The sequence below is a fragment of the Chiroxiphia lanceolata genome, chromosome 4 (genome assembly GCF_009829145.1).
Source record: "Chiroxiphia lanceolata isolate bChiLan1 chromosome 4, bChiLan1.pri, whole genome shotgun sequence".
Classification (NCBI taxonomy): domain Eukaryota; kingdom Metazoa; phylum Chordata; class Aves; order Passeriformes; family Pipridae; genus Chiroxiphia; species Chiroxiphia lanceolata.
In genome coordinates this window covers 16393563-16416966 of record NC_045640.1, presented here as the reverse complement: position 1 = coordinate 16416966, position 23404 = coordinate 16393563, and the positions used below count along the sequence as shown (strand labels likewise).

General features: G+C 40.3%; 1 protein-coding gene and 1 long non-coding RNA gene across 11 annotated transcripts in view; one reads left to right on the top strand and one right to left on the bottom strand.

The window, feature by feature from the left end:
* Positions 1-7087, top strand: part of LDB2 (LIM domain binding 2) — a 218357-nt gene extending 211270 nt beyond the window's left edge. For 5 of the 10 annotated variants that reach the window (XM_032686163.1, XM_032686161.1, XM_032686162.1 and 2 more), the window contains one exon: positions 5814-7087. In XM_032686163.1, the coding sequence (XP_032542054.1) occupies positions 5814-6044 (231 nt within the window). In that variant the 3' untranslated portion in view covers positions 6045-7087. Of the gene's footprint in view, positions 1-2978; positions 3122-5778 lie in introns of all 10 variants that reach the window. The other 5 variants (XM_032686167.1, XM_032686168.1, XM_032686165.1 and 2 more) reach the window with 3 other exon arrangements.
* LOC116785953 overlaps positions 1-23404 on the bottom strand; it is a 65218-nt gene that overhangs the window by 17155 nt on the left and 24659 nt on the right. The window lies entirely within an intron of this gene.

Sequence of the window (23404 nt, the reverse complement as noted above, 5' to 3'; positions counted from 1 at the left end):
GCTCTTTGTGTTGCTTTAAATTGATTAGCACTTTCACAGCGCTGACACATTCTGATACATCTTTAATAACACTGTCTTTAAAAGTGTCTTAAGGGTCTCTGCCAGTGGGTGGGTATGAATCTTCCCTCTCATCAGTAATTTGAAAAGGTTCAGTCTTAGCCCATCCTTTTGTCTCTAACTATTGTTTATACTTTCTCAACTGTGGTAAATAAAATACAAAGTTTTGCCCTTTTGACAGTTGCACTCTATTGCACTCATTTTCCCTTACGATGGTGGGAAAAACATCGATTTCTGTGATTTTGTTAGTTCTCAACCTACTGATTGCAGACTCTGTATCTCTTGTCAACATAACTCTTGTGGCCCAAGTCCCATGTTTAATATCTTTTCCACATATTCCATATTTCCTACATATTTCCTACATTCTTAAAACAAATGTAGTTAGCCAGTGTGCTACATGACTGCACCACACAACTCATGCCTAGGTTGGCCCATTGCTTATCCAGTGGTGCTTTTGACTTGAATCCTGTAGGTGCTGGGGCAACACACTGTAGTGTGCTGGAAGTAGAACTAAGTCCCACTAAAGTCACTCCAATAGCACAAATACAGAAACATTTTTCTCTCCAGAAGTTTTCTTCTCTCAGACCCTCGCAGGTGCAGGCTGCATTAGCTTGTTTTAGTGCATAAAGAAAACTGACAGAACAGGGAGACTGAGAAGCTGCAGTCCACTCAACTGCCTTAGCCTCAGCAGATGCTGGGTTGGGGTTTGTTTATGTTCTTAATCCGCCTGACCTTAAGAAGAAACATTAGTCCATTGGGCAGCAACTGGAGTTACCAGTTTCCTCTTTTCTCTAAACAAAGAGCAAAGATGGGCAAACTCCTCCTGCAAGGTTCATAGAAAACTTTTCTAATGTCAGACTTCCTATGATTCAAAGAAATTATTTATCTAATTTGGGTGTGCCATTGCCTTATCACACAGCACTAATAATTTCCTCTGATATTTGAAGCTAGCTGCAGTGTTTTCCCAAGTCTTTGCTCAGTTTTCAAGCCTCTTTACTGGCTAAAATCGTATTCCTTAGCATTCTTTATTCTCTTCTGTTTCAAATAAAACTTTCTTGCAAGCCCAGGCCCCTATACTGTAGAATAGTGACTTGTTCACTGTGATCTGTGGATGACAGGTATATGCAAGACCATCAGAAGGGGTCCATACAGCCGTTATCAAATAAATATTACTTTCTGTTAAGTTTAATAAAAACAGGGCACATTGATCCATTTTCATATATTTGAAATTTGATAGCAATGCACAACTCTCACAAACTGTAAGAACCATTGCTCCAGGCTGCTCCCAGTCATCACCACAGAAATTAATAGGTGGATTTTGCTTTCATTTACTAATGAAGATCCTGTTGAGTGTAGTACTGTAACCAGGAATCCAGTGAAACATCATTTGTGTTGGAAAGAATAAAGCATCACTACATGCCACTAAGTAAATCAAACGTTCTTTGTTGCATCCAGAGTCTTAATTAGAACCTCCTTGCACTCTTTAAGCAAGTTACATACCTCAGTAATCTTTCTTTCCTTTGTAGTTCTCTGTATGCTCCTCAGAAGCCAAATCCATAAATAAACCTGCTAACATGGAAGGGAGCAATACAATCTCTTATGTGTTTCAGAAACGGGGTAGGTTTAGGTGGTTTGTAAAGGATGTTGTAGAACCACAGTTACAGTTCCAAGGCCAGAGATCAGTGTCAGAAATTATCCCATGTCTCAGAACTGTGCAATTCAGAATCCAAGATTTAATCATAAGGAGATGAGAGAGAATAAATTGGTTTCCAGTTTTTGCACTTTAGGAAAAATATTCCAAACAAGACCAGAATGTCAAATTAACAGGGAGGATTATGATGAGATGTGAAAGATTTTCCTCTAGAAAGTGTTTACTCTGAAGCCTAATTAAAATGTCAGTTCTGTTTCTGTAGATCATTTCAACACCAACGTCAGTCTGATGTTTTTGTAGTGGAAGCAGTGAACATGATGGATATGGGCAGCAGTGGGTCTCTCAATCATTAATAATTTTTTGTGGTAAGGAGCTAAGAAGTCAGTTATTAAAATAATCACAACACAATTCCATAAGAAGGAAAGCAGGAGGAGGTACCCTTCTTCTTTTGACTTAGCACTAGAGGTATGTTAGCTGCTAGAACTAGTGCAACTTTCAGTCCCTGGAGTATGAGATGTGCTTGAACAATGTATTTGCTAGTGTTAGGCATTTTTAATTATCTCAGGCTTGTGAGCACTGTTCATCTACTTCTGAGAACTGAGACACCCGAGCTATGAACTAATAATTTTAACACACTGGGTAGGACCGCGTATTAACAGTAGCAAAGATGGCAGGTATAGGGATGGGGAATTTTACATGGCCCAGCAGTTTACCTCCAGACTTCACTAAGACATTGTTTAGATATAGGATGATCCCAAGTTAAGAAGTTTAGTTACATAACTGGGCAGAGCAGAGCTAAATTTTGAGTCTTGGTATAAAAAAGATGAAGCCTGAGAAGTGACCGGTCTGTTAAATAGAAGTGCTTGTATTTGAGTTGTGTACAAAGTGACCTCTGTGTGTAGTTGTTATGCATCAATTAAAGTTTGGATGGCAACTAGGGTAATTTCAGGATGAAAGTATGATATACATGAAAGCTGCTTTTGTGGTTATATTATAAAATAATACATTTCTATCACATAATGTAAAACAACCACTGCTTTATTTATAGTGCTTCACTGCAACCATATTTTACTATCATGAGACATTCCTTGACCAAAAATATTGTTTCTAATCACAGAGTAAATTAATAAGATTGAGTGACTACAGACTAAATCTTTTTTAAACTAATCTAGTCAAATATGTGCTACCATAACTAGGCCATAGCAGTGTGTGCTGCCGTGCAAGAGACTAGGGTTTAATTCTTGGATTCTGCTTCTCACTCCATGAGCAGGAGCTAGGAGCACTCCAGAGCTGCAGCCTCAACCCTGGGAGGGATGGAGCCTTGTGTCATTCAACAGCAGTGACCCCCACTGGCCAATTTAAGGAGAAGCATTGAGGGGCTCTAAAAGGAGTCACTTCCAGTCCTCCTCAGAGGTTGGTGGTCATTGCACGGGATCTAGTGAGTGGAGGTTCAATGGGGTGCACTTGGTGGGGTCTTCAGCTTTCAGTCTAAGGAGCAGAATCCTCTCTGGGGAGGAAACAGCATGTGCGCTTCCTGAGACACTATTTTTGCCTGACATAAGTGGCAAGATTGTCAAGATTTTTTTTTAAATGTCCTGTAACTAATGCTGTGATATCTATCTTTTAAATAGAATGAGGGAAAACTCCACTAACCTCAGCATAATTGTAGTTTAATTCCCAGAGAGAGAGAGAAGGAGACTCAATGGCATGGAGGGAAATAGAAATGCAAACTGTCCTCTCAGTGGATGTCATTGTACTAAAGGAATAATATTTGCAAAGAATCTGAGAAATTAGAGGCGAAAATAGTTACAAGGTGATTGAACATCTCCCCACTGATGCACATATGTTTCCTACCACAGATTGAGATTTTTCCCAGCCCAGCATTAGGTGACCTGAGCAGCAAAGTTAGCACTGTTCCAGTGGGGTCATTAATCTTCAGTTTGCCATTATCAGTAACAGGAATTTTGTCTTAGCAGTAGGGATTACATTTTTGTTCACTTAATGTCATCTTAGTACCCTAGTTTACATCTCCTCAGATTGACCTAAAATGATCATCTTCCTTTCAGCACTTGCAGTTGTTAAGCATATTTACCCCTCCCAGTCATTTGGTGGATGTAATACATATTTAATTCTTTCATGTGGCCTCCCCAGCCAGCTGTTCTAGCCCCACAGTGATTTTTGATATGCTTCTCTAAGTCTCATCCAAGTCACTGACCTCTTGCTCGTGTGGCAGCAGGGAGAACTTGAGGCCCGTACTCAAGAACATTGAAGTAAAGGGAACTGTTGCCACCTTGGTCTGTGATTCTGTGTTTCAGCCACTCTGGTCTTTTTGCCTGCCATATCACACTGCACACCTCAAACCCAACCTGCTGTCCTCTGCCAGGTCTCTCTTGTCATTAATGCTCTCGCAATACAATGGGGTCAGGTCTGGTTCAGCAGTGCACACTATATATTGTCTGTTGTTTAGAGAGATGGAATAAATTAGAACAAACTTTTGCTTATGAACACCTTTGTCTTTAAAACTTCTATGTCTTAAAGTTGTGTGTGAGTTTTATTTAACCAAATATTTTATGGATATATGGAATAACAAAATATAGACAAAGTGAAGAAGAAATCATGTAACAGTTTCCATATACTCAAAAATATTTTACGTAGCATAGGCTGAAAATGTGATACAAAAATTCTTCTGTATCATGCCAGCCTTTGTTGAGGGATATCAAAAAATAGTATAAACACTTAAAGGCAATAATTTGTGTTGTTTTGTGGTGAAGGAAGTACACATCTGATTAAAAAGAAACCTTATTAAATGCAAACGTGTCTTCTGTTTGCTTTTTACAAATGCTTTTACATTCAAAAGGAGAACCAGATCCTTTAAAATATGAATCTGTTGTTCGCTAGGATTCTTGGAAGAGCTTGTTAAATCAGCAGGAATGAAGCTAGACATCTGGAATTACTGCACTTTTACCAAGCACTAGCTGATGCCCTGACACCTGAGCTGCATGAAAAGATGCATCCCACATATTTCTTTAGCAGTTAGCACAGCAGCCTGATTCTCTGTTGAACAGAGGGAACAAGAGAGCTCTCTGGCTTTGCACCTTTGCTTTCCAATCTCAAGTTTGCACCTTTCTATCCCATGCTGCTTAGGTTTTTTGCAGCAAATCTGTGATGCACTGGAGTACAGTAGGCGGTTTACTTGTTTTCATGGAAGGACAATTTGTACTTAAAGCAGTGATTAGATGAATTCTGTCTTTCTTGCATGCTTTAGTTTCTGATGACTACTAGCTTCATCAGTGTAATTATAATTAGCACTCTTCATCTTGCTTTTACGGTACCAGCTGGACAGATTGGTCCTCTTACTGCACAGATTGGCGGCAGGGTTGCCTACATGGAGTTAGGTGACAGGCACCATGAAATAACAGATGGTAAATTCAGGGCTTGTTGGCAATCAGCAGGTTTTTTCTAATGACTTAATTAGCTATGCAAATTGTCAAATCAGTGTGAACATTGTTTTTATCGAAAACTTTACCTAAATTAATTACCATAATTAAGTAGCAGAATGTCAAGTATATTAGATGCGTAAAAGGGCTTGGCTGGCTACGGATTAGAGAGTTACCATCTTTATTAGTGTTGTGCTCCATGTTTTAGAAGTCTGAGGATAAGAAATGCATTTACTTTTAAACTACTTCTAAAATACACATATCGCAAAGTTCCAACTGAGATGCACCCTGGTGCTTTTCCAAAGAAAATGGCTCAGGAAAGAATTACTGGATAAAGGCTAAATATTTCAAGGAGGAATTTAAAAGCAGTTTCATAGCCTGTTTGTTTGCTTAAAATCAGGCACATTTTTCAGTCTACCTGCTTTTCAGTTCTGGGGTTTCTGAGATCCAGAGCCGTGAGCATGCAGTTAGAGAGATGTGTTATAGCTTTTCATTTCACTAGAAATAAAGTGTAAGCCTGTCTCCTGCTTCCTACTATGCGGGAACTTTTAACTCTGTTGTTCAAATATCACAAAGTTAAGCGATGCAAATTCTCTAACATAATTTTTTTAAGTTGATTTTTTCTCTCTCAAGGTTTCCATATAACAAATATTGGGTGCTGTTCACAGGATGTGATGGTGGTAGGAGAACCAACTCTGATGGGAGGCGAATTTGGGGATGAAGACGAAAGGCTTATCACTAGATTAGAGAATACACAGTATGATGCAGCAAATGGCATGGATGATGAAGAAGATTTCAACAATTCACCTGCACTGGGAAATAACAGCCCATGGAACAGCAAACCTCCTGCTAACCAGGAGACAAAATCTGAAAACCCCACACCACAAGCTTCCCAATAGGTTATCTCTCCAGCCGTGCCCACTGCAATGTATGTCAGTGGGTTATTAATTACTGTTTCACAGCATTCTTCAAAATAAAATTTAAAAGAAACACCTTTCAAATTATAAAGTATCTATTTCTAAACTAAAGCTATCCAATTTTTTTTCATTAGGGAAAACTCTTGTATAAGCTTCCATATACATCCCTTGGAAGCATTCTCATATAACATGATACTGGCACTGACCTCGATTAAAATAATTGGAAAAGATACAGCAAAAATGTATCATGAAAAATTTCTGACAGTGCATTTTATTGGAAGGGGTTGTTTTTTTCCTCATCAAACAATGGCCATATTTTAAAGTCATCAGTGCTCAGGATCTCATTAACGTAACTATGTAAAACTTTTTACAATTGTAATATATTTTCTGCTTTTCAACTTGCACCTGAAATTTCTTGTTTCAGAAAAAGATCAGCTTTTAAGGAAAAGTAATTTAAAGTAACTTTTGTTCTTTCTTTTCTTCCATCAGTTAATCATATAAAGGATCCAGCATTTTTAATTTACATTTAGCTGATGCCAGTAGATACTCTATCCATCATTTAATAAAAATACTGAAACAAGAAATGTCTTTTTTTCATCGAAGACATGAGAAATATTTTTATGTGGAAAAAGACACCCAGTCCTATGAGAGTTTATGCTTTGTAAAATTGCTGTCGATCCAGATATTTTAAAGCCATGTAATCCATTAACTTTGTGGGCAGCTTAATAAATCTAAAACTTTTGTGTTTTTATTATTGTATCTGAGTTGGCTTTGTTGTTATTTCTTTTCATAGTATATTTCTTGTATAATATTTTTGTAAAGCCCTCATTTTTTCTTTTACTTTTTTTTTTAATTCCGGTGTATTTATGTGAAACTTTATAAAAGAAACTAATTTTTTTCATTTACATATTAATATGTTCAATTCATTATGTAAAGACACAGTGAGTCAGTGTGTTATATAATACAACTGTATTTTATGTATGCTTTGCCAATAAGTGTGCCAATAAACTGTGTTAACAAACATGCTCTTATACAGTGCATTTACAGTTCCTTGCATGCAAAACATACATGCCTGTGTGCAGGATCACACACCAAGACAGGATCACACACCAAGAATCTTTGGAAATAGTGTTTCACTGAATTTCAGTCTTTTTCCAGCAAAAGGGAAAGTCTGTACTTGAGTGTGAATCATTTACAGCTCGATTTGGTTAGATGATCTTTTTTAACAATAACGATGTGCAACACCAGGGGTGGGTTACAGCTGGGAAGGCCAAGTGTGAGGGAGTGCAGGGCATCCAGCCAGCACACCTCCATCCTGAACTTTGCATCCCTCGCCTTCCAGGGCTGGGGCTTATCAGAACAGGAATTTCCACTCTGCTGAATCCTGTCTGATAGTTGTATGATGAGTCCCTCAACTGGGGCTGAGAGGATTTTAAAAATTCTCCGTCTTTCTTCCCTTTGCTATCGTATCCATTGTTCACCGAGCAAGCAAAACCCCCAGAGTGGTGCCACTGCTCTGAGCAGAGCCCAGCCTGGAAAGCCCCTCGGCTGAGCTGGGAGGCACAGAGGGACATGCCTGAGTCCCGGGGCAGCTGGGAAGCCCTGCAAGGTGCACCCTGCGAGTGGCAAAGACAGGGAGAGCTGCCGACACAGAGATGCTGAGTCTACACAATCCTGCCTTTTCTGCATGGGAGCAATGTTTTGCTCTTGTCTGAAACTGTATTTTTAATATCACTGACATTATAAAAACAGCTGAAGAACTTCTAGGGGGGTTTTTTGAGTGGCTGTACATATACCCTGAAGTCAGTCTAGGGAAATCTATATATTCCAAAGATATATAGATATTTTTTAATCATGCTTTTGCTAGATGTGATGCCACCAAAGAGTTTTGAAGTGACCAGTGCAGAAGGAATAGAAGGCAAAGCACCCTGTGTGGCCACTTGTTTCTTAGCAAGACAGCTCCCTCTCTGCCCCAGGAACCAACCTCAGCCCCTGACATGGGTCCATGCTCCTGTAATCAAAATCCTTGTTCAATGAATTTTGGCACCTATGGTATGCCTTGCAGGAAGATAGCCTAAAAGACACTCCAGGCTCTAGAGCACAAAGGATATCAGCTGTAGGGTAGAATTTAAATCTGTCTAAATAACAAATGCGAATAGCAATGCTGCTCCTTCATGACACTTGCAGAATGTAGGAAACTGTAGGTCTATCATTCAGTGACTATATCAGTCCTGATTTTTCCATGTAAATAATTAAATTCACAATGTATTCCATTAAGGAATCTCTGGCTCCTATATAACTGCTATAACATTACAATTATACACTGTAATTCTAACGTTCAACACCACTAATCATTCATATTACATTTCCACGAGCACACTCTAAAAGGCGTTCCTTATTATTAATCTTTCAAGACTGGCACTACTATTTCAATTTTTAAAAGATTTATGATGTCATATTACTCCTGTTGTTTCAGTAAATAAACATAGGATCACTTGAAAAATGGGCAACAGACTCCTCGGAGTCCTGTCCTTGAATTAATCTGGAAGGACACTTTCTCCATATCTCCTCAAAAACCTCGTCTACAAGCTATCAATCTACCCTGTTGTGGTTAGGGTGAATAACAGATGGAGCTAGCTAATTTTATTTATTTGCTTATTTATTCATAAAAGAAATGTCCAAAATGGGCCGGCTCGAGGAATTGGGTCGAGATGTACAGCAGCTGGACGTGCAGTCTCCTCACTGTTCCTTCCTTTGTCCTCTGAGCTGCTGCATTGGCTTTTCTTACCATATTTCAAATTACATGGTAAACTCATCAAGACGGAACCTGTGATCCTGTTTCTAATCCCAAGTGTTCGTGTCCTGTCCTCAGGAACACTCCCCAACAGGTATAGGATTAAAGTACAGTGATCACATGAACTAATGGATTTTGTGGTTTTTGGTTGGGGGTTGCAATTAAATGACACTGTGGCTTCTGTGTGCTCCATGAGTGTCTGGCACAGAGCAGTGGGAAAGGTGAATAAACGCCACAGGTGTAACCTGGTACAGGTATGGTAACAGGTCTGCGAGAGCTCAGGTTGCAGCCTGAAGAGTGAAAGCTTGAAACTAATAATTAATTTTGCTGTAATCTAATCCCAACACCTACCAGAACATTGTATCTCTCTTAGAATTTGGAAGGGAATAATGTTGTTGATACTTCCCTCTGGGGAGCCCTGCAGCTATTAAAAGGAGGAAGGAAACATCTCATGATGTTGAAATACTTTCAAAGAGAAAGCTCTTGTTTGTTTTAGCTAAATGGAGGGAAATACTGGCTCTGAGAAGTGCCCTCACAAATCAGAGGGAGGAAATTCCAGTTTACTTGGAAAAGCAGAATCACATAATTAGTAAAGTGACTGAATATGAACACTGATAACCAAGCTGGTTGCTGTTACAAAGGACTTGAACCCTGCAAGAGTCATAAGCACTGGTGGGTTTTGATTGTTCTTTGAATTTCTTTGTTTGGGGATTATTATTTTTTGTAGATCTTTGTTCAGCAAAGTCCCCTTCTCAGGGAACTTCCAACTCACATGAGTCATCAGCTGGTCTCACTGGCTGCCCCTTGTGAGAACATTTCAGTTCTTCAATCTCCTTTCTCTCTTTCCACAACAAGCAAAAATAAGCCGTATTTGCAGCTTTGTAGTCTTTTCAGAAAGGTGTCCTCAGGTTTCATCATCTATGCATTGATATGTATGAATGTAATAATGTAGTAGGATAATTCAGTTTAGAAGGGACCTTGGGAGGTATAACTAGTATTTGCATGCTTGCAGCATCACAGGCCTCTGTGAAAGTTGTGACTCGTTTTTAACCTTGGTCCTGGGGAAGGTACTGCTCTCACACATTTGCAAAGTGTAACCAGCTTGCATCCTTGGGGGACAAAGCAAGAAGTGCCCCGTACTAGAGAGCTACCAAGGATGATCTGTCTGAAAGTGTACAGAAACACAGAGGGGGAGGAAACTACCAAAGGGAAAGGAAAATACTGAACATCATTGGGTGTTCTCTAGCACCAGGGTGGAGAGAGGTTCCTTACCCAGCTGTTACTGCAAAACACCATTAACGGAATCTAAATGATAGAACAGACTAAATTTTGCAATTTCATGGCCTCCATGAAAATCCCATTTTAGCAAAGACAGGATGAAAGAGAAAACACGAGTGATTGATACTGAAGGAAACCCAGTTTGTGTCTAATATATCCTGGAGAAACTGCTAATGGAAATTGAATAGTCCTGAAAATATTTCCTGAGACTGCAACTCTGATCAAGTAGCCCTATGGTGATATATTGCATGTCCAAATTAAAGCTGCCCTGGGGCACACGTAACCCCAGCGGCTGGTTTTATTGTGTAGGTCTGGATGATTTGTATGTTTTTTCTAGCTTTTTGACAGCATATTTTTATACAAGGCTAAGGCCTGAATCTTCTACTATGTGAGAGAAGCTACTGAATATTTAACATCCCATAGAACTGCTGTTATTCCAACATACCATTATGTTCTATTAGGAAGCCTGGTGGTACCCTAGCATTTCAGAATGGCAGATGGTACCTTTAGATAGAAAGTCACTTATGGAAGTCTCTAAATTTATGGACCATGTTGGTACATTTCATGAGAAAATATGAATTTCCACTGAATGTTCAGAGTACTAAAATCTGTTCTAATTTACCATGTTATTTTGACAGCAACTAGTATCAGTTCTTTCAAAGGGAGAGGCTTTATTGGGAACAGTGATGGAGCAATTTAACTGTAAAAGCATTTCTTCCATGACCCTGTGAATCACTTCCAAAATAAAAGAACTATCCCTCACATCAAGAAATAATTTTAAGGGGTCTATGGGAAGTCTTAATTCATAAGCACATTTTAAAACACCATTATGCACTAAAGATGACATCAGAAAATAATACACTCGTGCATACAGAATCAAAAATGTTATAAAAAGCATCCAACCGCAACAGAGCACAAGCACTCCAGCTCCCCAAGAAATTCCCAACTGTGTTTCCATCAATTTTATAGGAAGCAGGATGAGACTGGAAAGCTTCAGTTTGGATAAGATACTAAATCCATCCCTGATAATTCAGGTTATCACACATTAGCAAGGGAACGTGTTTCAGCTGAAGCAGATAAATGCCCACACAATATGCCTCCATGCCTGCTGGACACCCAAATTCATGATCCTTTAGGTCAGTGCTCATAGCTGGAGTCCAATTTTTTTTTTTTTTTTTTTTTTTTTTTAGTTTGTACAGTGCCCTGTGACAGAAACACTTCTCAGGTGTCCAATATCTTACCAGTTGGAAGGTGACATGCAGAGCATTTCTCAGAGTGTGTACTTTATACCATGCTAAAAAAAATTCTGCCTGATCTGTGGAGATCCTCAAGTTGTATATTAGCCCAGTTTAATTAATAGCTCTGTCTCAACAACTCCGAATTCATCAGAGATGCTGTGTATAATTTCATACTGAACAGCTGTAATATGGAAGGTTAGCATCTCTTTCGTATGTGCATTAGGAGACATTTTAGCAAATGTTTGATATGAAGCAGGCATTTAACACGTCTTATCACATTCAACTGCAACTCTAATTTCATCACATGAAGTTTTATCCTCCCTGAGTGGTCTCTTGGGGGGTCTGAGTACTGAAAAAGCTTTTAAGAACTGGTGTTTGGTGCTTTCAGATGCTGGGGGTTTTTTCCATTCTATTTTCTTCCATCAATCTTTGATATCTTATGAAAATTTGTTTGTCATTTTGCACAAAGTTTTTAACTTTCCATCTTCTGGCCATGTATAATACAGAATGCAGGACCTGTGTGTGCTCCACACAGACAAACCCATCAAAACCAAGGTGGGTTGCTCCCAGCTTGCCAAGAGAGCTCGAATTCAGCAGAGAGAAGGTGTGAAATTTAGGAACTGTGATCGATACTGGGGCTTGTGCCTGTTTTTAACTGCAAACTCCAGTCTGAAAAGAAATTTTCAGCTGTTTTCTTTGAAATCTCCCCTTCAGGTTAAACTCATGTTCCAAAGGGTGATAACAAAGGGTGAACAACTGAGACAGCTACCTTTTCATTCGTATTTGTCAGCAGCTCTATGTCTCTGTCTGTGCTTAGACCACCAGCTCCTCCAGTGTGAATCAGGTGGTAAGTGCTCCAGGAGCTGGGCGTATTGCTAAGGACTCTGGACAGCAATCAAGAACCTTTATTGTGGTTCTTGAGCTGTGTAGGAGTAATGCAATTTCATTTTTACATACCACAGCTATCTCTGCTGCTGGCCTTTGTGTCAACAGGGACAAGGACTTTCAAGTTGACTTTGTTTAGCAAACTTCCAAGTTTTGCTGCTGTTTCAGCCTAAGAGCTCAAAAAAATATAGCCTATATCAGCCTTCTTTCTCCCAGAAAATGTATTATTTTTAAATATACTCCCTTTTTTTAAGTCAGAATTTCCTTGAGAAGGGCCTAACTCACAAATTTCACACAGCAGGATTTGGTTTTTCTGTAGATGCCAGCTGCATTCCTGAGAGGGAGGAAAAAATACTAATGGCCAGTTTATAATGAGGAACTGAACAGTGGCACTCTGCAGGGAGGCAACATTTTTGAGCTCAAGACCATGTAATAGTGGGATATGGGCTTTTAAAATGGAAAGAGAGTTGTCAAGTCCTATGATTTTGCTGTGAGACCCACGACATGGTCAGTTCTCAAGCAGGGAGGGGAACTGTTGGGAAAGGAAGGATGGTCTGTGTACTAATTGCCTTCGAACAGTCTGATGCTTCCGAAAGTGGCAATCTACAAGACAGCAGTTTCCAAGAAAACTCAATGTATTGGGTAAGAAAACTGCAATCAGTAATGAAAGCAAACTTCTAGGGATGGGCCTCATGTAGGCACTTCCCCGTACCAGGGCAGACATGTAGCTGCAAGGTCAAGACTCAAAAGGTAAAATGGAAAATTGATCTTATTTTCTATTTTATTAATTTTATGAATTTGTTTTATTGTTTAATCACCTATGACCATGCAGGTTAGTGCCAGAAACTGTTCTTGTTTATTAATTGCAACAATCTCCTTTAGCTGACTAACAGGCAGATTAGTTTGATATATCCTTTGAGGTAGAAGAAAGAAGACAGGGGCATCTCTACCTTGAAACCAGGGGAGTCGTTTTGTCACATTAAAAGCCTGGCTGCAGTCATAGCTTTTCTGGGACTGTTATACCCTTACCAATACTTCACCCTCCATCCGAGTACCCTCCAATCTCCTGCAGACCAGGGCCTTTCTTGAGGGAAGGTTTGTGGTCATTTGACTACCACTGCAAAATACCTGCCTATACAACTGCAGGCTGCTGTGAAACACCCAGAATAGATGTACAGAAGTAATGATTCCTCAAAATCATAATTCTTTATTTTTTTTTTTATTCAACCAAGAGTTTTTTGTTTGGTTTGAATGCCTTTTATTCTTTTGGTTTCTTCTAGGTATTGAAATTTTAACTTGTACTTTGATAATTTTCTTTCCAGATGTGATTCGCATGAAACTACAAGTACCACAAATTTGTTTTAAGTTTAAAACAAACAGTTAAAAATTTCTGGAGCTGGAAGTCAAATATCAAATACAAGCAGCTCTGATCTAGCCAGGGGTGGGTTGATGAGGTTCCCTTCTCAAGGCTTTTGACTAACCCATGATGCTGCAGAGTGAATTACACAGGTTGTGTCCTGCCCAGCTCTCTACAGAAATATGCTTGTAAATGTTGCAGAGAGATAGTTGAAGGACATATGAATGATATAGATCATCTAAAACATCAGTTATTACATCTTTCTCCTCTCCTCCCTTCCCCAATTCCCTTCAATATTTGAAAATAGACTAATCCAGGAGAGTCAAAAAAAAAAAAAAAAAAAAGAAAAATTAAAAGAGGCTTACAGAGTTGTCAGCTCTGGCTTTCCAATCGCAAGGGCTCATCTTGGGATGTTCTTGTGGCAGCTGGCCCCTTAAATGTGACCAGAATGGATTAACCCTGACTGGAATGTGGCCACTGTGTACATGCATGGCTTTATGGCACTCTCTGTGTATACAGTGCAGCAGTTCCCAAAAAACACAGTTTCCTATAATTCCCTCAAAAGGACTATGATGACAACCCCACTTCCTGTACAAAGACAAAAGGCCTCAGAGCTGATCTGGCCTCATGGCACATTCATGGTCCCTCACAGGAAACCAGCAGTGCCTCGATGAGGCTCCAGGACAGCATGGGGCTGCCTTGTTCATTCACTGCACCATCCCATCCTTCGGCAGCGGGTGCCACCCCTCCACCTGAGCATCCACAGTTCTGCTCTGAAGCCACTCAGCCTTTTACATGACCCAAGACACTTGTATATCTTAACATTAGTGTGTCTTGAGTGAAGCTGTGCCAATTTGGATCCCTTTATTAGCAGTATTAAATTCCATTGTGCAGGTATTTCCACAGCTGTGAGTTATTCAACATAAACTCCTACTGAAGTAGAGAATAGGCTGCAAATAACCCACCGGGGAACAATTTCTTAAGTGCTAGTTATCCAGAAAATTCCTTTATTCTCAGTTTTTATGGCAGGATTATTTGATGTAGAGGATATGTCCAGGTTATAATGTATTTGATTATTTGTAGCAGATATCTTGTGGCATGAGCTCCATTTTAAAATGGACAAGGATTATTGGAACTAGACAGATGTGATGTTAATTTCCAAAACTAACCTCATTTTCAGTGGAGCTTGTGCTATTGCTTGCACTCTTGAGAATATCGCTTTTCTGGTAATTTTTCAACCCCCCAGTTGTTTTGCTACTGAGCCTATTTCATCCTGTAATTTTTCTGTTTTCTACATCTTTCCTTGACGACTATTCCTATTTCGTAGTGAAATATTTCCTTCCCTATGCCACCAAAAGGATCCCCCATACAGAAAAAAAAAGGTCTTTTTCTGTTCCACTCTTCATCAACCTTTGAGACATGCATTTTCAGTTCTACGGAAGCCCCAAGAGCAGGTGTCACCTGCTTTAAACCTGAATAAAACACCTCACAACCCCCTCAATGGAAAATCTCCCTTTGCACTGTTACCTGCTGGAGCCAGCAGCCTGCCCTTTTTGCTGGGGAATGCATTTAGAGGATATATACCCTTTTAGTAATGTTACTGCATTAGCCGATAAGGAGACCCTTATACAATTCTTGCTGGTGTCTCCAATCAAACTATTGGTGTTGCACAGTTGTTGTGGTTTAACCCCAGCTAAATACCACATAGCTCCTTGCTCACACTAAACACTCCCCCAAACACCCACCCCCTCTCTGGTGGGATGGGGAGGAGAATCAGGGGAAAAAAAGTAAAACTCATGGGTTGAGATAAGAACAGTTTAATAATTAAAACAAGGTAAAATATAATCATACTAGTGCTAATAATAACAAAAATAATAATTGTAATAAAAATGAGAGAGGGAGAGGAATAAAACTCAAGAGAAACAGGTGAGACACACAGGAATTTCTCACCACCCACTGACTGATACCCAGTCCAACCCCGAGCAGCAGTTGGCCCATCCCAGCCAGCTCCTCTCAGTTTATATACTGAACATTCTGTGGAACGGAACAGTCCTTTGGCCAGTTCAGGTCAGCTCTCCTGGATATGCTCCCTCACACCTTCTTGTGCACCTGCTCGCTGGCAGAGCATGAGACACTGAAAAGTCCTTGATTTAGAGTAAGTACCACTGAGCAACAGCCAAAACATCAGTGTGTTGTCAACATTATTCTCACACAAAATCCAAGCCACAGCACTGTACCAGCTGAAGAAAGTTAACTCTTTCTCAGTCAAAACTAGGACAATTGTTCAGTTCCTTTTTGAAGAGACTCTGCCTCCTCACTCTGTTTTACCATTGAAAAGATTTTGAACTGACCCCTAACTTCATCAAGGGCCCCTACATCTTCTACCGACAGGGCTGCTGAACACCAGCTCCACATTCAGCTTCTCTGCCACCTTTCTGCTCTCACAAAGGTGATCCCGTTACCCGGCCTTTCTGCCTGCAGTTTTCAGAGTGACCCATCAGTCCAAGGCTGGCTTCAGCCCCACCGTGTCACAGGCTTAGCAGTGATGGCAAGTGTGCTAGAACAGTGGCCAGGCAGTAAAGTCTTAACAGATGCCGTGCCTCTGTGCTTGCAGCTCTGTCAGCCCCTTTCCCCCATGTGATGAAGAGATCAGTTCTGAAATGCATTTTTGAGGTTATGCCATACTGAGCTGAGCCACTACAGTGCATTGCCTACAATTATGGTCCTTTTTGGTTTCAAAGTGCTGTGCATGGTTTTTATTTGTGTGACTTCCATTTGATTTTTTTTTTAATAGAAATTTTAGCAAAATCTTCCAAGTGCCTCTTAACAGTGATAGGATTTCATTCCTATCATCCCTATCCTTTTTTTGCAGGCTATTCAGCCAGCAATATTCAGGGCTTTTCTTAATGCCTTCCATCTCCTCTGTGCTGCTGGGAAGGGGCCAGCCATCAGCCAAACAGCAAGTAAATAGATTGCATGCATTTAGTATAGTGATGGGCACATATGTTTTTAGTGAAGAGTTTATTTGCCAGAAAAAAACTAGTTTGAGAATTCAGGTCAACTTTTGGTGAATCACTTTGAACTAACACTAATAAATATAAGAGGTGAGGACAGAAAGATTTCAGAAGAGTAGGAAAAGTTCATATCAATTTTTCTGGAACAAATCAGCTCTGTTTAGTTGGGCCAGACTACTCCTGTTGCCAGCAGCAAAACCAAACCAAACCAAACCAAACCAAACCAAAACCCAAACAAACAAGCAAACAAACAAAAACCAAACAAAAAACCAAACAAAATCAAAAAAAGACAAACAAAGAACAACCCAGGCAGGGAGGAGAAAAACAGGACAGAGGATTGCCCCAAACACGTCATCTAAGTCAGAGGTGTTTAATAAATCCATTTCCTTTGTTGCCCATTGCCCTCCCTCCCCAGCCCTTGCCCTGCCTCTCCTGTGACAGAGCTCCTGTTTCTAAACCCATCCACTACAACCTTCCTCATCCCAGGGTCTGCTTCATGAACATGCCCAGGTCTCAGCTGGAGAGCCCCCAGCCACTGCCATCCCACACCTATCTTTCTAGAGCTCTACACTAAAACTCTCCTTGTCCAAATCCACCCAGACCTCCTCAAGTTCAAGCAGCTCCAAAAAAAACTCCCCAAAGCCCCTTCTTCATTCAGTCATCCATGTTAGAGCAGGTATCTGGCTTTTCCCAGCACAGCTGGCTGCTTCAGCCCACTGTGGTCACCTTTACGTCCTGAAAAAGCTTCTGACAGAGTTCCAGCTGCAAGTCAAAGATTTCAGAGGGATGCTGCACTCACTAGTAGGACAAAGTTCTGTCCTCACAGGTCTCCAAGGGCAGGAAAGGAGTATTATGATGAGGGGAAAATCTGATGTACAGAAACTCTTTTTTCAGGATACATTCACAAGAGACTGAAATGTTGTTTATATCTTTGAAAAAATGCTGCCCTTAACATTCACTTAAAATCTAAAAGAACTGGATTCAGCCTTCCATGTCACAAGAGGGCTGATCCACTGAAGAGGGGCTGATCCCATCTCCTGTCGAAGGGCAAAGGTGATCTCAGGAGTATCTGGGCCAGAGGACAGCCAGTGAGTAGCTCCAGAATATGCTCATGGTCTCCACAGAAACTTAGCCCATATCTCTCCTCAAAGCCAGTCACAGGGGGAATTTAGACTTGGTTTTTGTACCATACAGAATGAACTATCCTGCTTGCTATTCAGGTGCCACTGGGATCATGGTCTCTTCCATGTACTGTCCCCTGTCAGTCTCAAGTTTGACTTTTATTAAATTGATTAAAGGACCAAGTGGACTGAGTGTGATTCTTTCAAGCACACTGAGAAACTTTTGTTGAAAGCTGACTCAAAACCCTTGTACTTAATTTAATTTTCTTTTCAGTTAGTATATTAGGAAGCAGCACTACTGAGAGAGCTCCAGGTATATGTCCCTGCTGTGGAAGGAAAAGGTCATTTTGGTGCCAGGGAGGCAGTCCCAGCCATGCAGAGAGGAGAGAGTCCAAGGCAGCCTGTAACAAGGTAGCAGTTTCCCACTGGGGTAGGCAATTCCACTGATTTTGGTGAAATGAAAAGCTGTGAGGCTCAAAAATCCCAGTGTTAACTTGCTGCTACCACACAAAATCCTTGTTCTGGCTTTTTGAGTTAGGTGAGCTCAGCTTATGCAGCTCCTGTCAGCAGCCACCGGTACAGATATTTCAGCATAATGGTCCTTCCTCACAGGCACAGCAAAGGGAGCTCTGAGGATGTTTATAGAGGATCATATCACATAGCATTGCATACTTGGAGATGACAGAGGAGAATGCCAGTGTAATGGACCACAGCCTGACTTCACAGCACCGATTAGAATGCCTCTTCCCACAGAGGCATGCTCTATATCTGCCCTGCCTCACACCTAGCTTTGCACTTTCCAGGCCAGCTACAAAGCTCCAGTCCTCTCCCACGTCGGCCACGGTCCCCAACTTAAGTAAAGCCCATTGTTCAGTTCTCATCTTCAACTCACAAAACGAACACACCTGTTGTTTAACTGCCGGTCATTCAGCAAACGACCTCATTTAGAAACTAACCCCCTCAGTCCAATTATCCCTTTTCTTCAGCCACACATCCTTATGTAGCAGCATTGCTCATTTATATGCTAATTTTACTAAGTCTACTTCAAAGGGGAGAATTGTTTGTTAAAAATCTTACACTCCAGCCTCAGTTCAGACCATCTCATTATTTACCTGCAAATTTAGGGAGATATGGGTAAAAGCTCTGTTCTTTTATGATCTATTGTCTAGGTGATCAAAGGAAACCATTCAATATGAAGATCAAAAAGAGTCTGGCTCCCAGCAGCCCAGCAGCTGGCTCTGCCAACTCCCAAAGTCCACAACCTCAGTTATAAGTAAAGACTGATTTTACTATTAAGTAACTTTTGATTATAAATTGGAGGGGGGAAAAGCACCTTCACATCATAGTCTCTTTACTAAGGTGTTAATGAAACTAGGCTTCATATCGATATTATCTCAATTATTAGTCAAGGAATATTCACTATATATATAGAGCCTCTATTAATAATCCTCAGATAATGAAAAATATCCCACAGACATAACTAATACTACTTGATAAATTGCTGGTGGACCACAGCTAACCCAGATTTTCTTTTTTATATAGATATTCTGCTCAAAGGATTTTTTAAAACAGGAAGACAGACACAGAAGTGTTTACTATTTAGAGAAGGCAAAAGCAGTGGCTGTAGGTTGAAGTATCAAAATGGGACACCTCATGTCCCAGTCTGTTAGGGAATTATGTCAGCAGAGTAACACGATGTGAATAATGAACTCATGCTTTTCAGGGCTGACATAATTCCTCAGCCTAAGGAATTTCAAGAATGGTGATTTGTAGAAATCCTACTCTTCTAGAAAAGATAACCCACAGAAAAAATTTTTCATCATCACCACAAATAAACATTAAATAGTGTACAGCTTGCTTAAGAAAAATAATGTGAGAACTGAAAAAGTGTAGACTTCCAGGCTTTAATCCTCCCTTTAAAGTCAACACACTGCTATTCACTATGGCATGTCTCTTTTCCATGCTACAAATGGCAATAAACAAGAGGCTGAGCACTGAAGTATGTTTGGGGGCTATGCAAGGGGAGCACAAGTATATTTTGACTGGCGAGATAATGAAATATGTTGGGTCTTTTTTTTTACTTGATGCATTTCTGAAAATACAGCAAATCCTCCCAAAAACATTACGCTATGTCTATGGAAGAAAAGCCTCTAGTGCTGCTAGGAAAGATATTTTGCTAACTGTGCTCTAGCTTGTTTGTATGTGAATCAGTATGTTGTACCCTTCCTGTCAGTCAGTAGTAAATGAATACCTTAACAGGTCTTAGGTGACTTTTAGCACTGTTCTCATCTGGAGTAGATCTAAAGCTGATGTTTTGACCACTTGTTAGTATTAAAGATCTGATGGCACTTTACGGGAGGGTTGAGGTGTAAGTTTTGGTGTCCTGGCCAAATTCCAAAATGGGTAATTAAATTCTGTCCATCTAAACTTCCCCCTGTGGCTTTAGCTGGCTCGGGTATTCTTAATTTCCTGTCTTAAAATGTTCCATAGTGTTGCAGCGGTGGTGTTAAATAGTTGCCAGGTTTCACCTCAGCAATGTGTGAGATGATTCATACCTTTCAGATATGCAGATAGCTGCACATCAGTACAGCCTATGGGAGCTGGAGGAAAGGCAGAGTAGGAATGACAAGGTGTCATGACAGTTCCTTCCATTCATTATCTAATTTTGTGATACTTCAGAAAAATAAATTAAAACCACTCCATTCATTAATGAAATAAATTCCTCTCCCCCCTCAAACCTTCCATTCCTTCCATACCCAGGAGAGAAGAGAGAAGCTGAATAGACATGCACAAGGTTAAATGAAAATGCAGATACCTGACTATGCCAGGATGGGAAGAGAACTGAGGTTTAAATTTGACCTGCTCTCTTTCCTCGCCTCCATAACAGGCAGAAGAACATTTCATTCTGAAGCTTTGAGAAATTTCACTTCCAAATCAAAGCTTTATGCCCTGAAATCATTCTTATGGTAGTTTTTCTTCTTAAGATGTAGTAACAAAGCACCAAAAGAGTGCTGAAGGTGAGTCGAGCCCAAGTGAACATGTATTTTAGGTTGCTCCCTGTTTTGTCCTTTCACTGGCAGTTTAAAAACTAAACAAAGTCTATATTACACACACACCCCATAAAAATAAAATACAGCCTCCAGAAAATCCTTGTTTGAAATGGTATATGCAAGCCTGTTATTTGACACTCCTTCATTGTTATCTGCCCTGTTTCCTCCCTTAGTTTGCTTCAGTCTTGCAAAACTTCTGAACCTGGTCTGGATGTGAGAGAAGAGCTTAAAGTATTCAGTCTCTCACCAAAAATAAGTTAGGAGGAGATACTGTCTTTGTTAGGGAAAAGAGAGAGGTTTTCCTATTACCCAGTTCAGCTCACCCAAAAATCCAAGGATTTCCCCCCAGAGATGTCTACCTGAATCCATTGCTCAGATAAGAAGTGGAAAATGAGGCTTTTAACTTCAGCACCTCAATTTATTGCCTAAGGTGGGAGGAATAGCGCTGCCATTTTACAACAAACAACATGTAATGTGTCTGTCTTGTGGTACAGTTCATGAATTTATCATGAGGTAGCAAAACGAGAATAGAATTAAATCGGTGAGATTTCATTCTCATACAAATTTCTGAAAACTCTCAATAGCTATAAGCATCACTGGGAGCCCAGCAAACAACCACTACTGTCCTCTTCAGTGTCCAGTATAACAACAATCTCTTTTGCAAAAGGATGGGAAGCAGCTGAGATGTGTAACAGCTCGATACTCCTGGGTTTGTGGCTTTCTCCCACAAGCCTTGCTTCAGGAAGGACCCCAGGGCAGCTCACAGAGAGAGCTTTGTCTGACCTGTCTGCCCAGGAGCTCAGTGAGTTACTGGCTGGATTACAACTGCTTGGCTGCCTGGGCTGCAGCTCTGTGTGAGTGAGGGATAACGGGCAGATTTTTACACTTTTTTAAATAAAGAAAAAAATCTTTCAGAAAGCAAATATATGCCAGGTTTTTTTAATGACAAAAGCAGAGCAGTAAAAAAGGGGGAAACATTAATGCTACTCTGGGATAAAAGTGTTTTGAGGAGGCACATCTTTAACTGATCAGGAAGCTCTGGAGGGTGGGCCTAATATTTTTGGTCTAAGCAACAAAATCTATGCTTCTCATTTTTCTGGCAGAAAGCCAGTTTTTCTTATCTTGAGATTTCCTGAAATGACATCACTAGGGCCTGATCCTGGAAATGTGGGAGAGGCTGAGTTCCCAGGAACCACTGCATAGTACACTGAAAAAAAAAAAAAAAAGAGAAAGTTTTTCTCACACCCTGAACGAAAAAAAAGTCAAGCCCTTTTTCAATTAGGATCATCATTGGCTACATAAAGCCAAAAAGGGATGAAAAACGTGGTGGAGTCCCAGTGAAGCTCTGTTTGAAAGTCAAGAGTTTTCACTTTGTCTTCACGAATGCAGGCAGGGATCATTTTCTGGAACTGCTCCAGTCCTACTGCCCTTAAACATATAAAACTCCCACTTCAGTCAATGGGAGCTGTGCATACTGAAGAGCTACCGGGTCGAGCTCATAAATGTCTGTCACTGATTGTGCGACACATCGACACTCTTACGGCTGATTAAAGGAACAGACGTGTCAGCAGCAGATGAGACCTTTGCACAAATAGGATAACAACACCATGTCAATATTTTCCTAATGTGTGAATAAGTGCTGTGAGGGACAGGGCACACAATATTCCAGAAAATGAAGTGTGGGAGATGATTGAGAAAGCTTGCTGGACTCTTATCTAAACACCAAAAAGCAATATTAAATATTAAATCAAATTATTAATATTAGAATATAATATGTTAGCATGACACCTCACCTTCTCTAAAGCAAGTTGCCACTTGCCCTTGATATATAATCACGCACGTAATGAATGATTTTCTGTTACTGCTTTCCAGTATGGAATAAATGGAGTGGAAAAGCTTTCTTTTTGTCAGAAAGAAATTTCCAGACAAGATTGCATGTTGTAGTTACTAGAGGTGGCAGTAGAGGGGTACATATGTAAGAGCTGGCCTTTGTAGTGTGTGAAGATAGAGGTATGAAATGGTGTTAAGCCACTCTGAAGCCCTCCAGCCCTCAGGCTCTCCAGCTTCAAGAAAAGTCCTGTGCAAGAAGCAAAGCGCTGTTTTCTTCTGATTTATGCCTTGTTAAATTTGGCTCAAAAGCACCTAATTGTGAAAGCATAGTTCTTCATTTTTAAGATCACAAATTGGTCTAAATCTAATTGATTTTTTATATATGTTTACTTGCTTCAAGCTTAAACAGAAACACCATCCTTTAGGCATGTCTGGTGTCTGGGACCACCTGGGGACCCTACAACATTTTAGCCTTGTTCTTACAATAACAAAGTCAGTGTTAGAGTTTATAGGAGCAACTCAGAGGAGACAGAAGAAGGAAGATGGTGGTCAACCGTGTACACATACGAGGGCTTTCCTTCTCAGGAAAATCTTCTTATTATTAGTTGTCTTGAATTACAGCTGCTTTGTAGCACCTTACAGGGCAGGAGATCTTGCCTGCTTTCTTACTAAGGAAAAATGTTACATATTTATCAACTTTTTCTAGTATTGCCATTTTATTAAGGGGTAGATTTCAACTCTTCCCATGTCCAGCACACTGAGAATGACCCTTCCT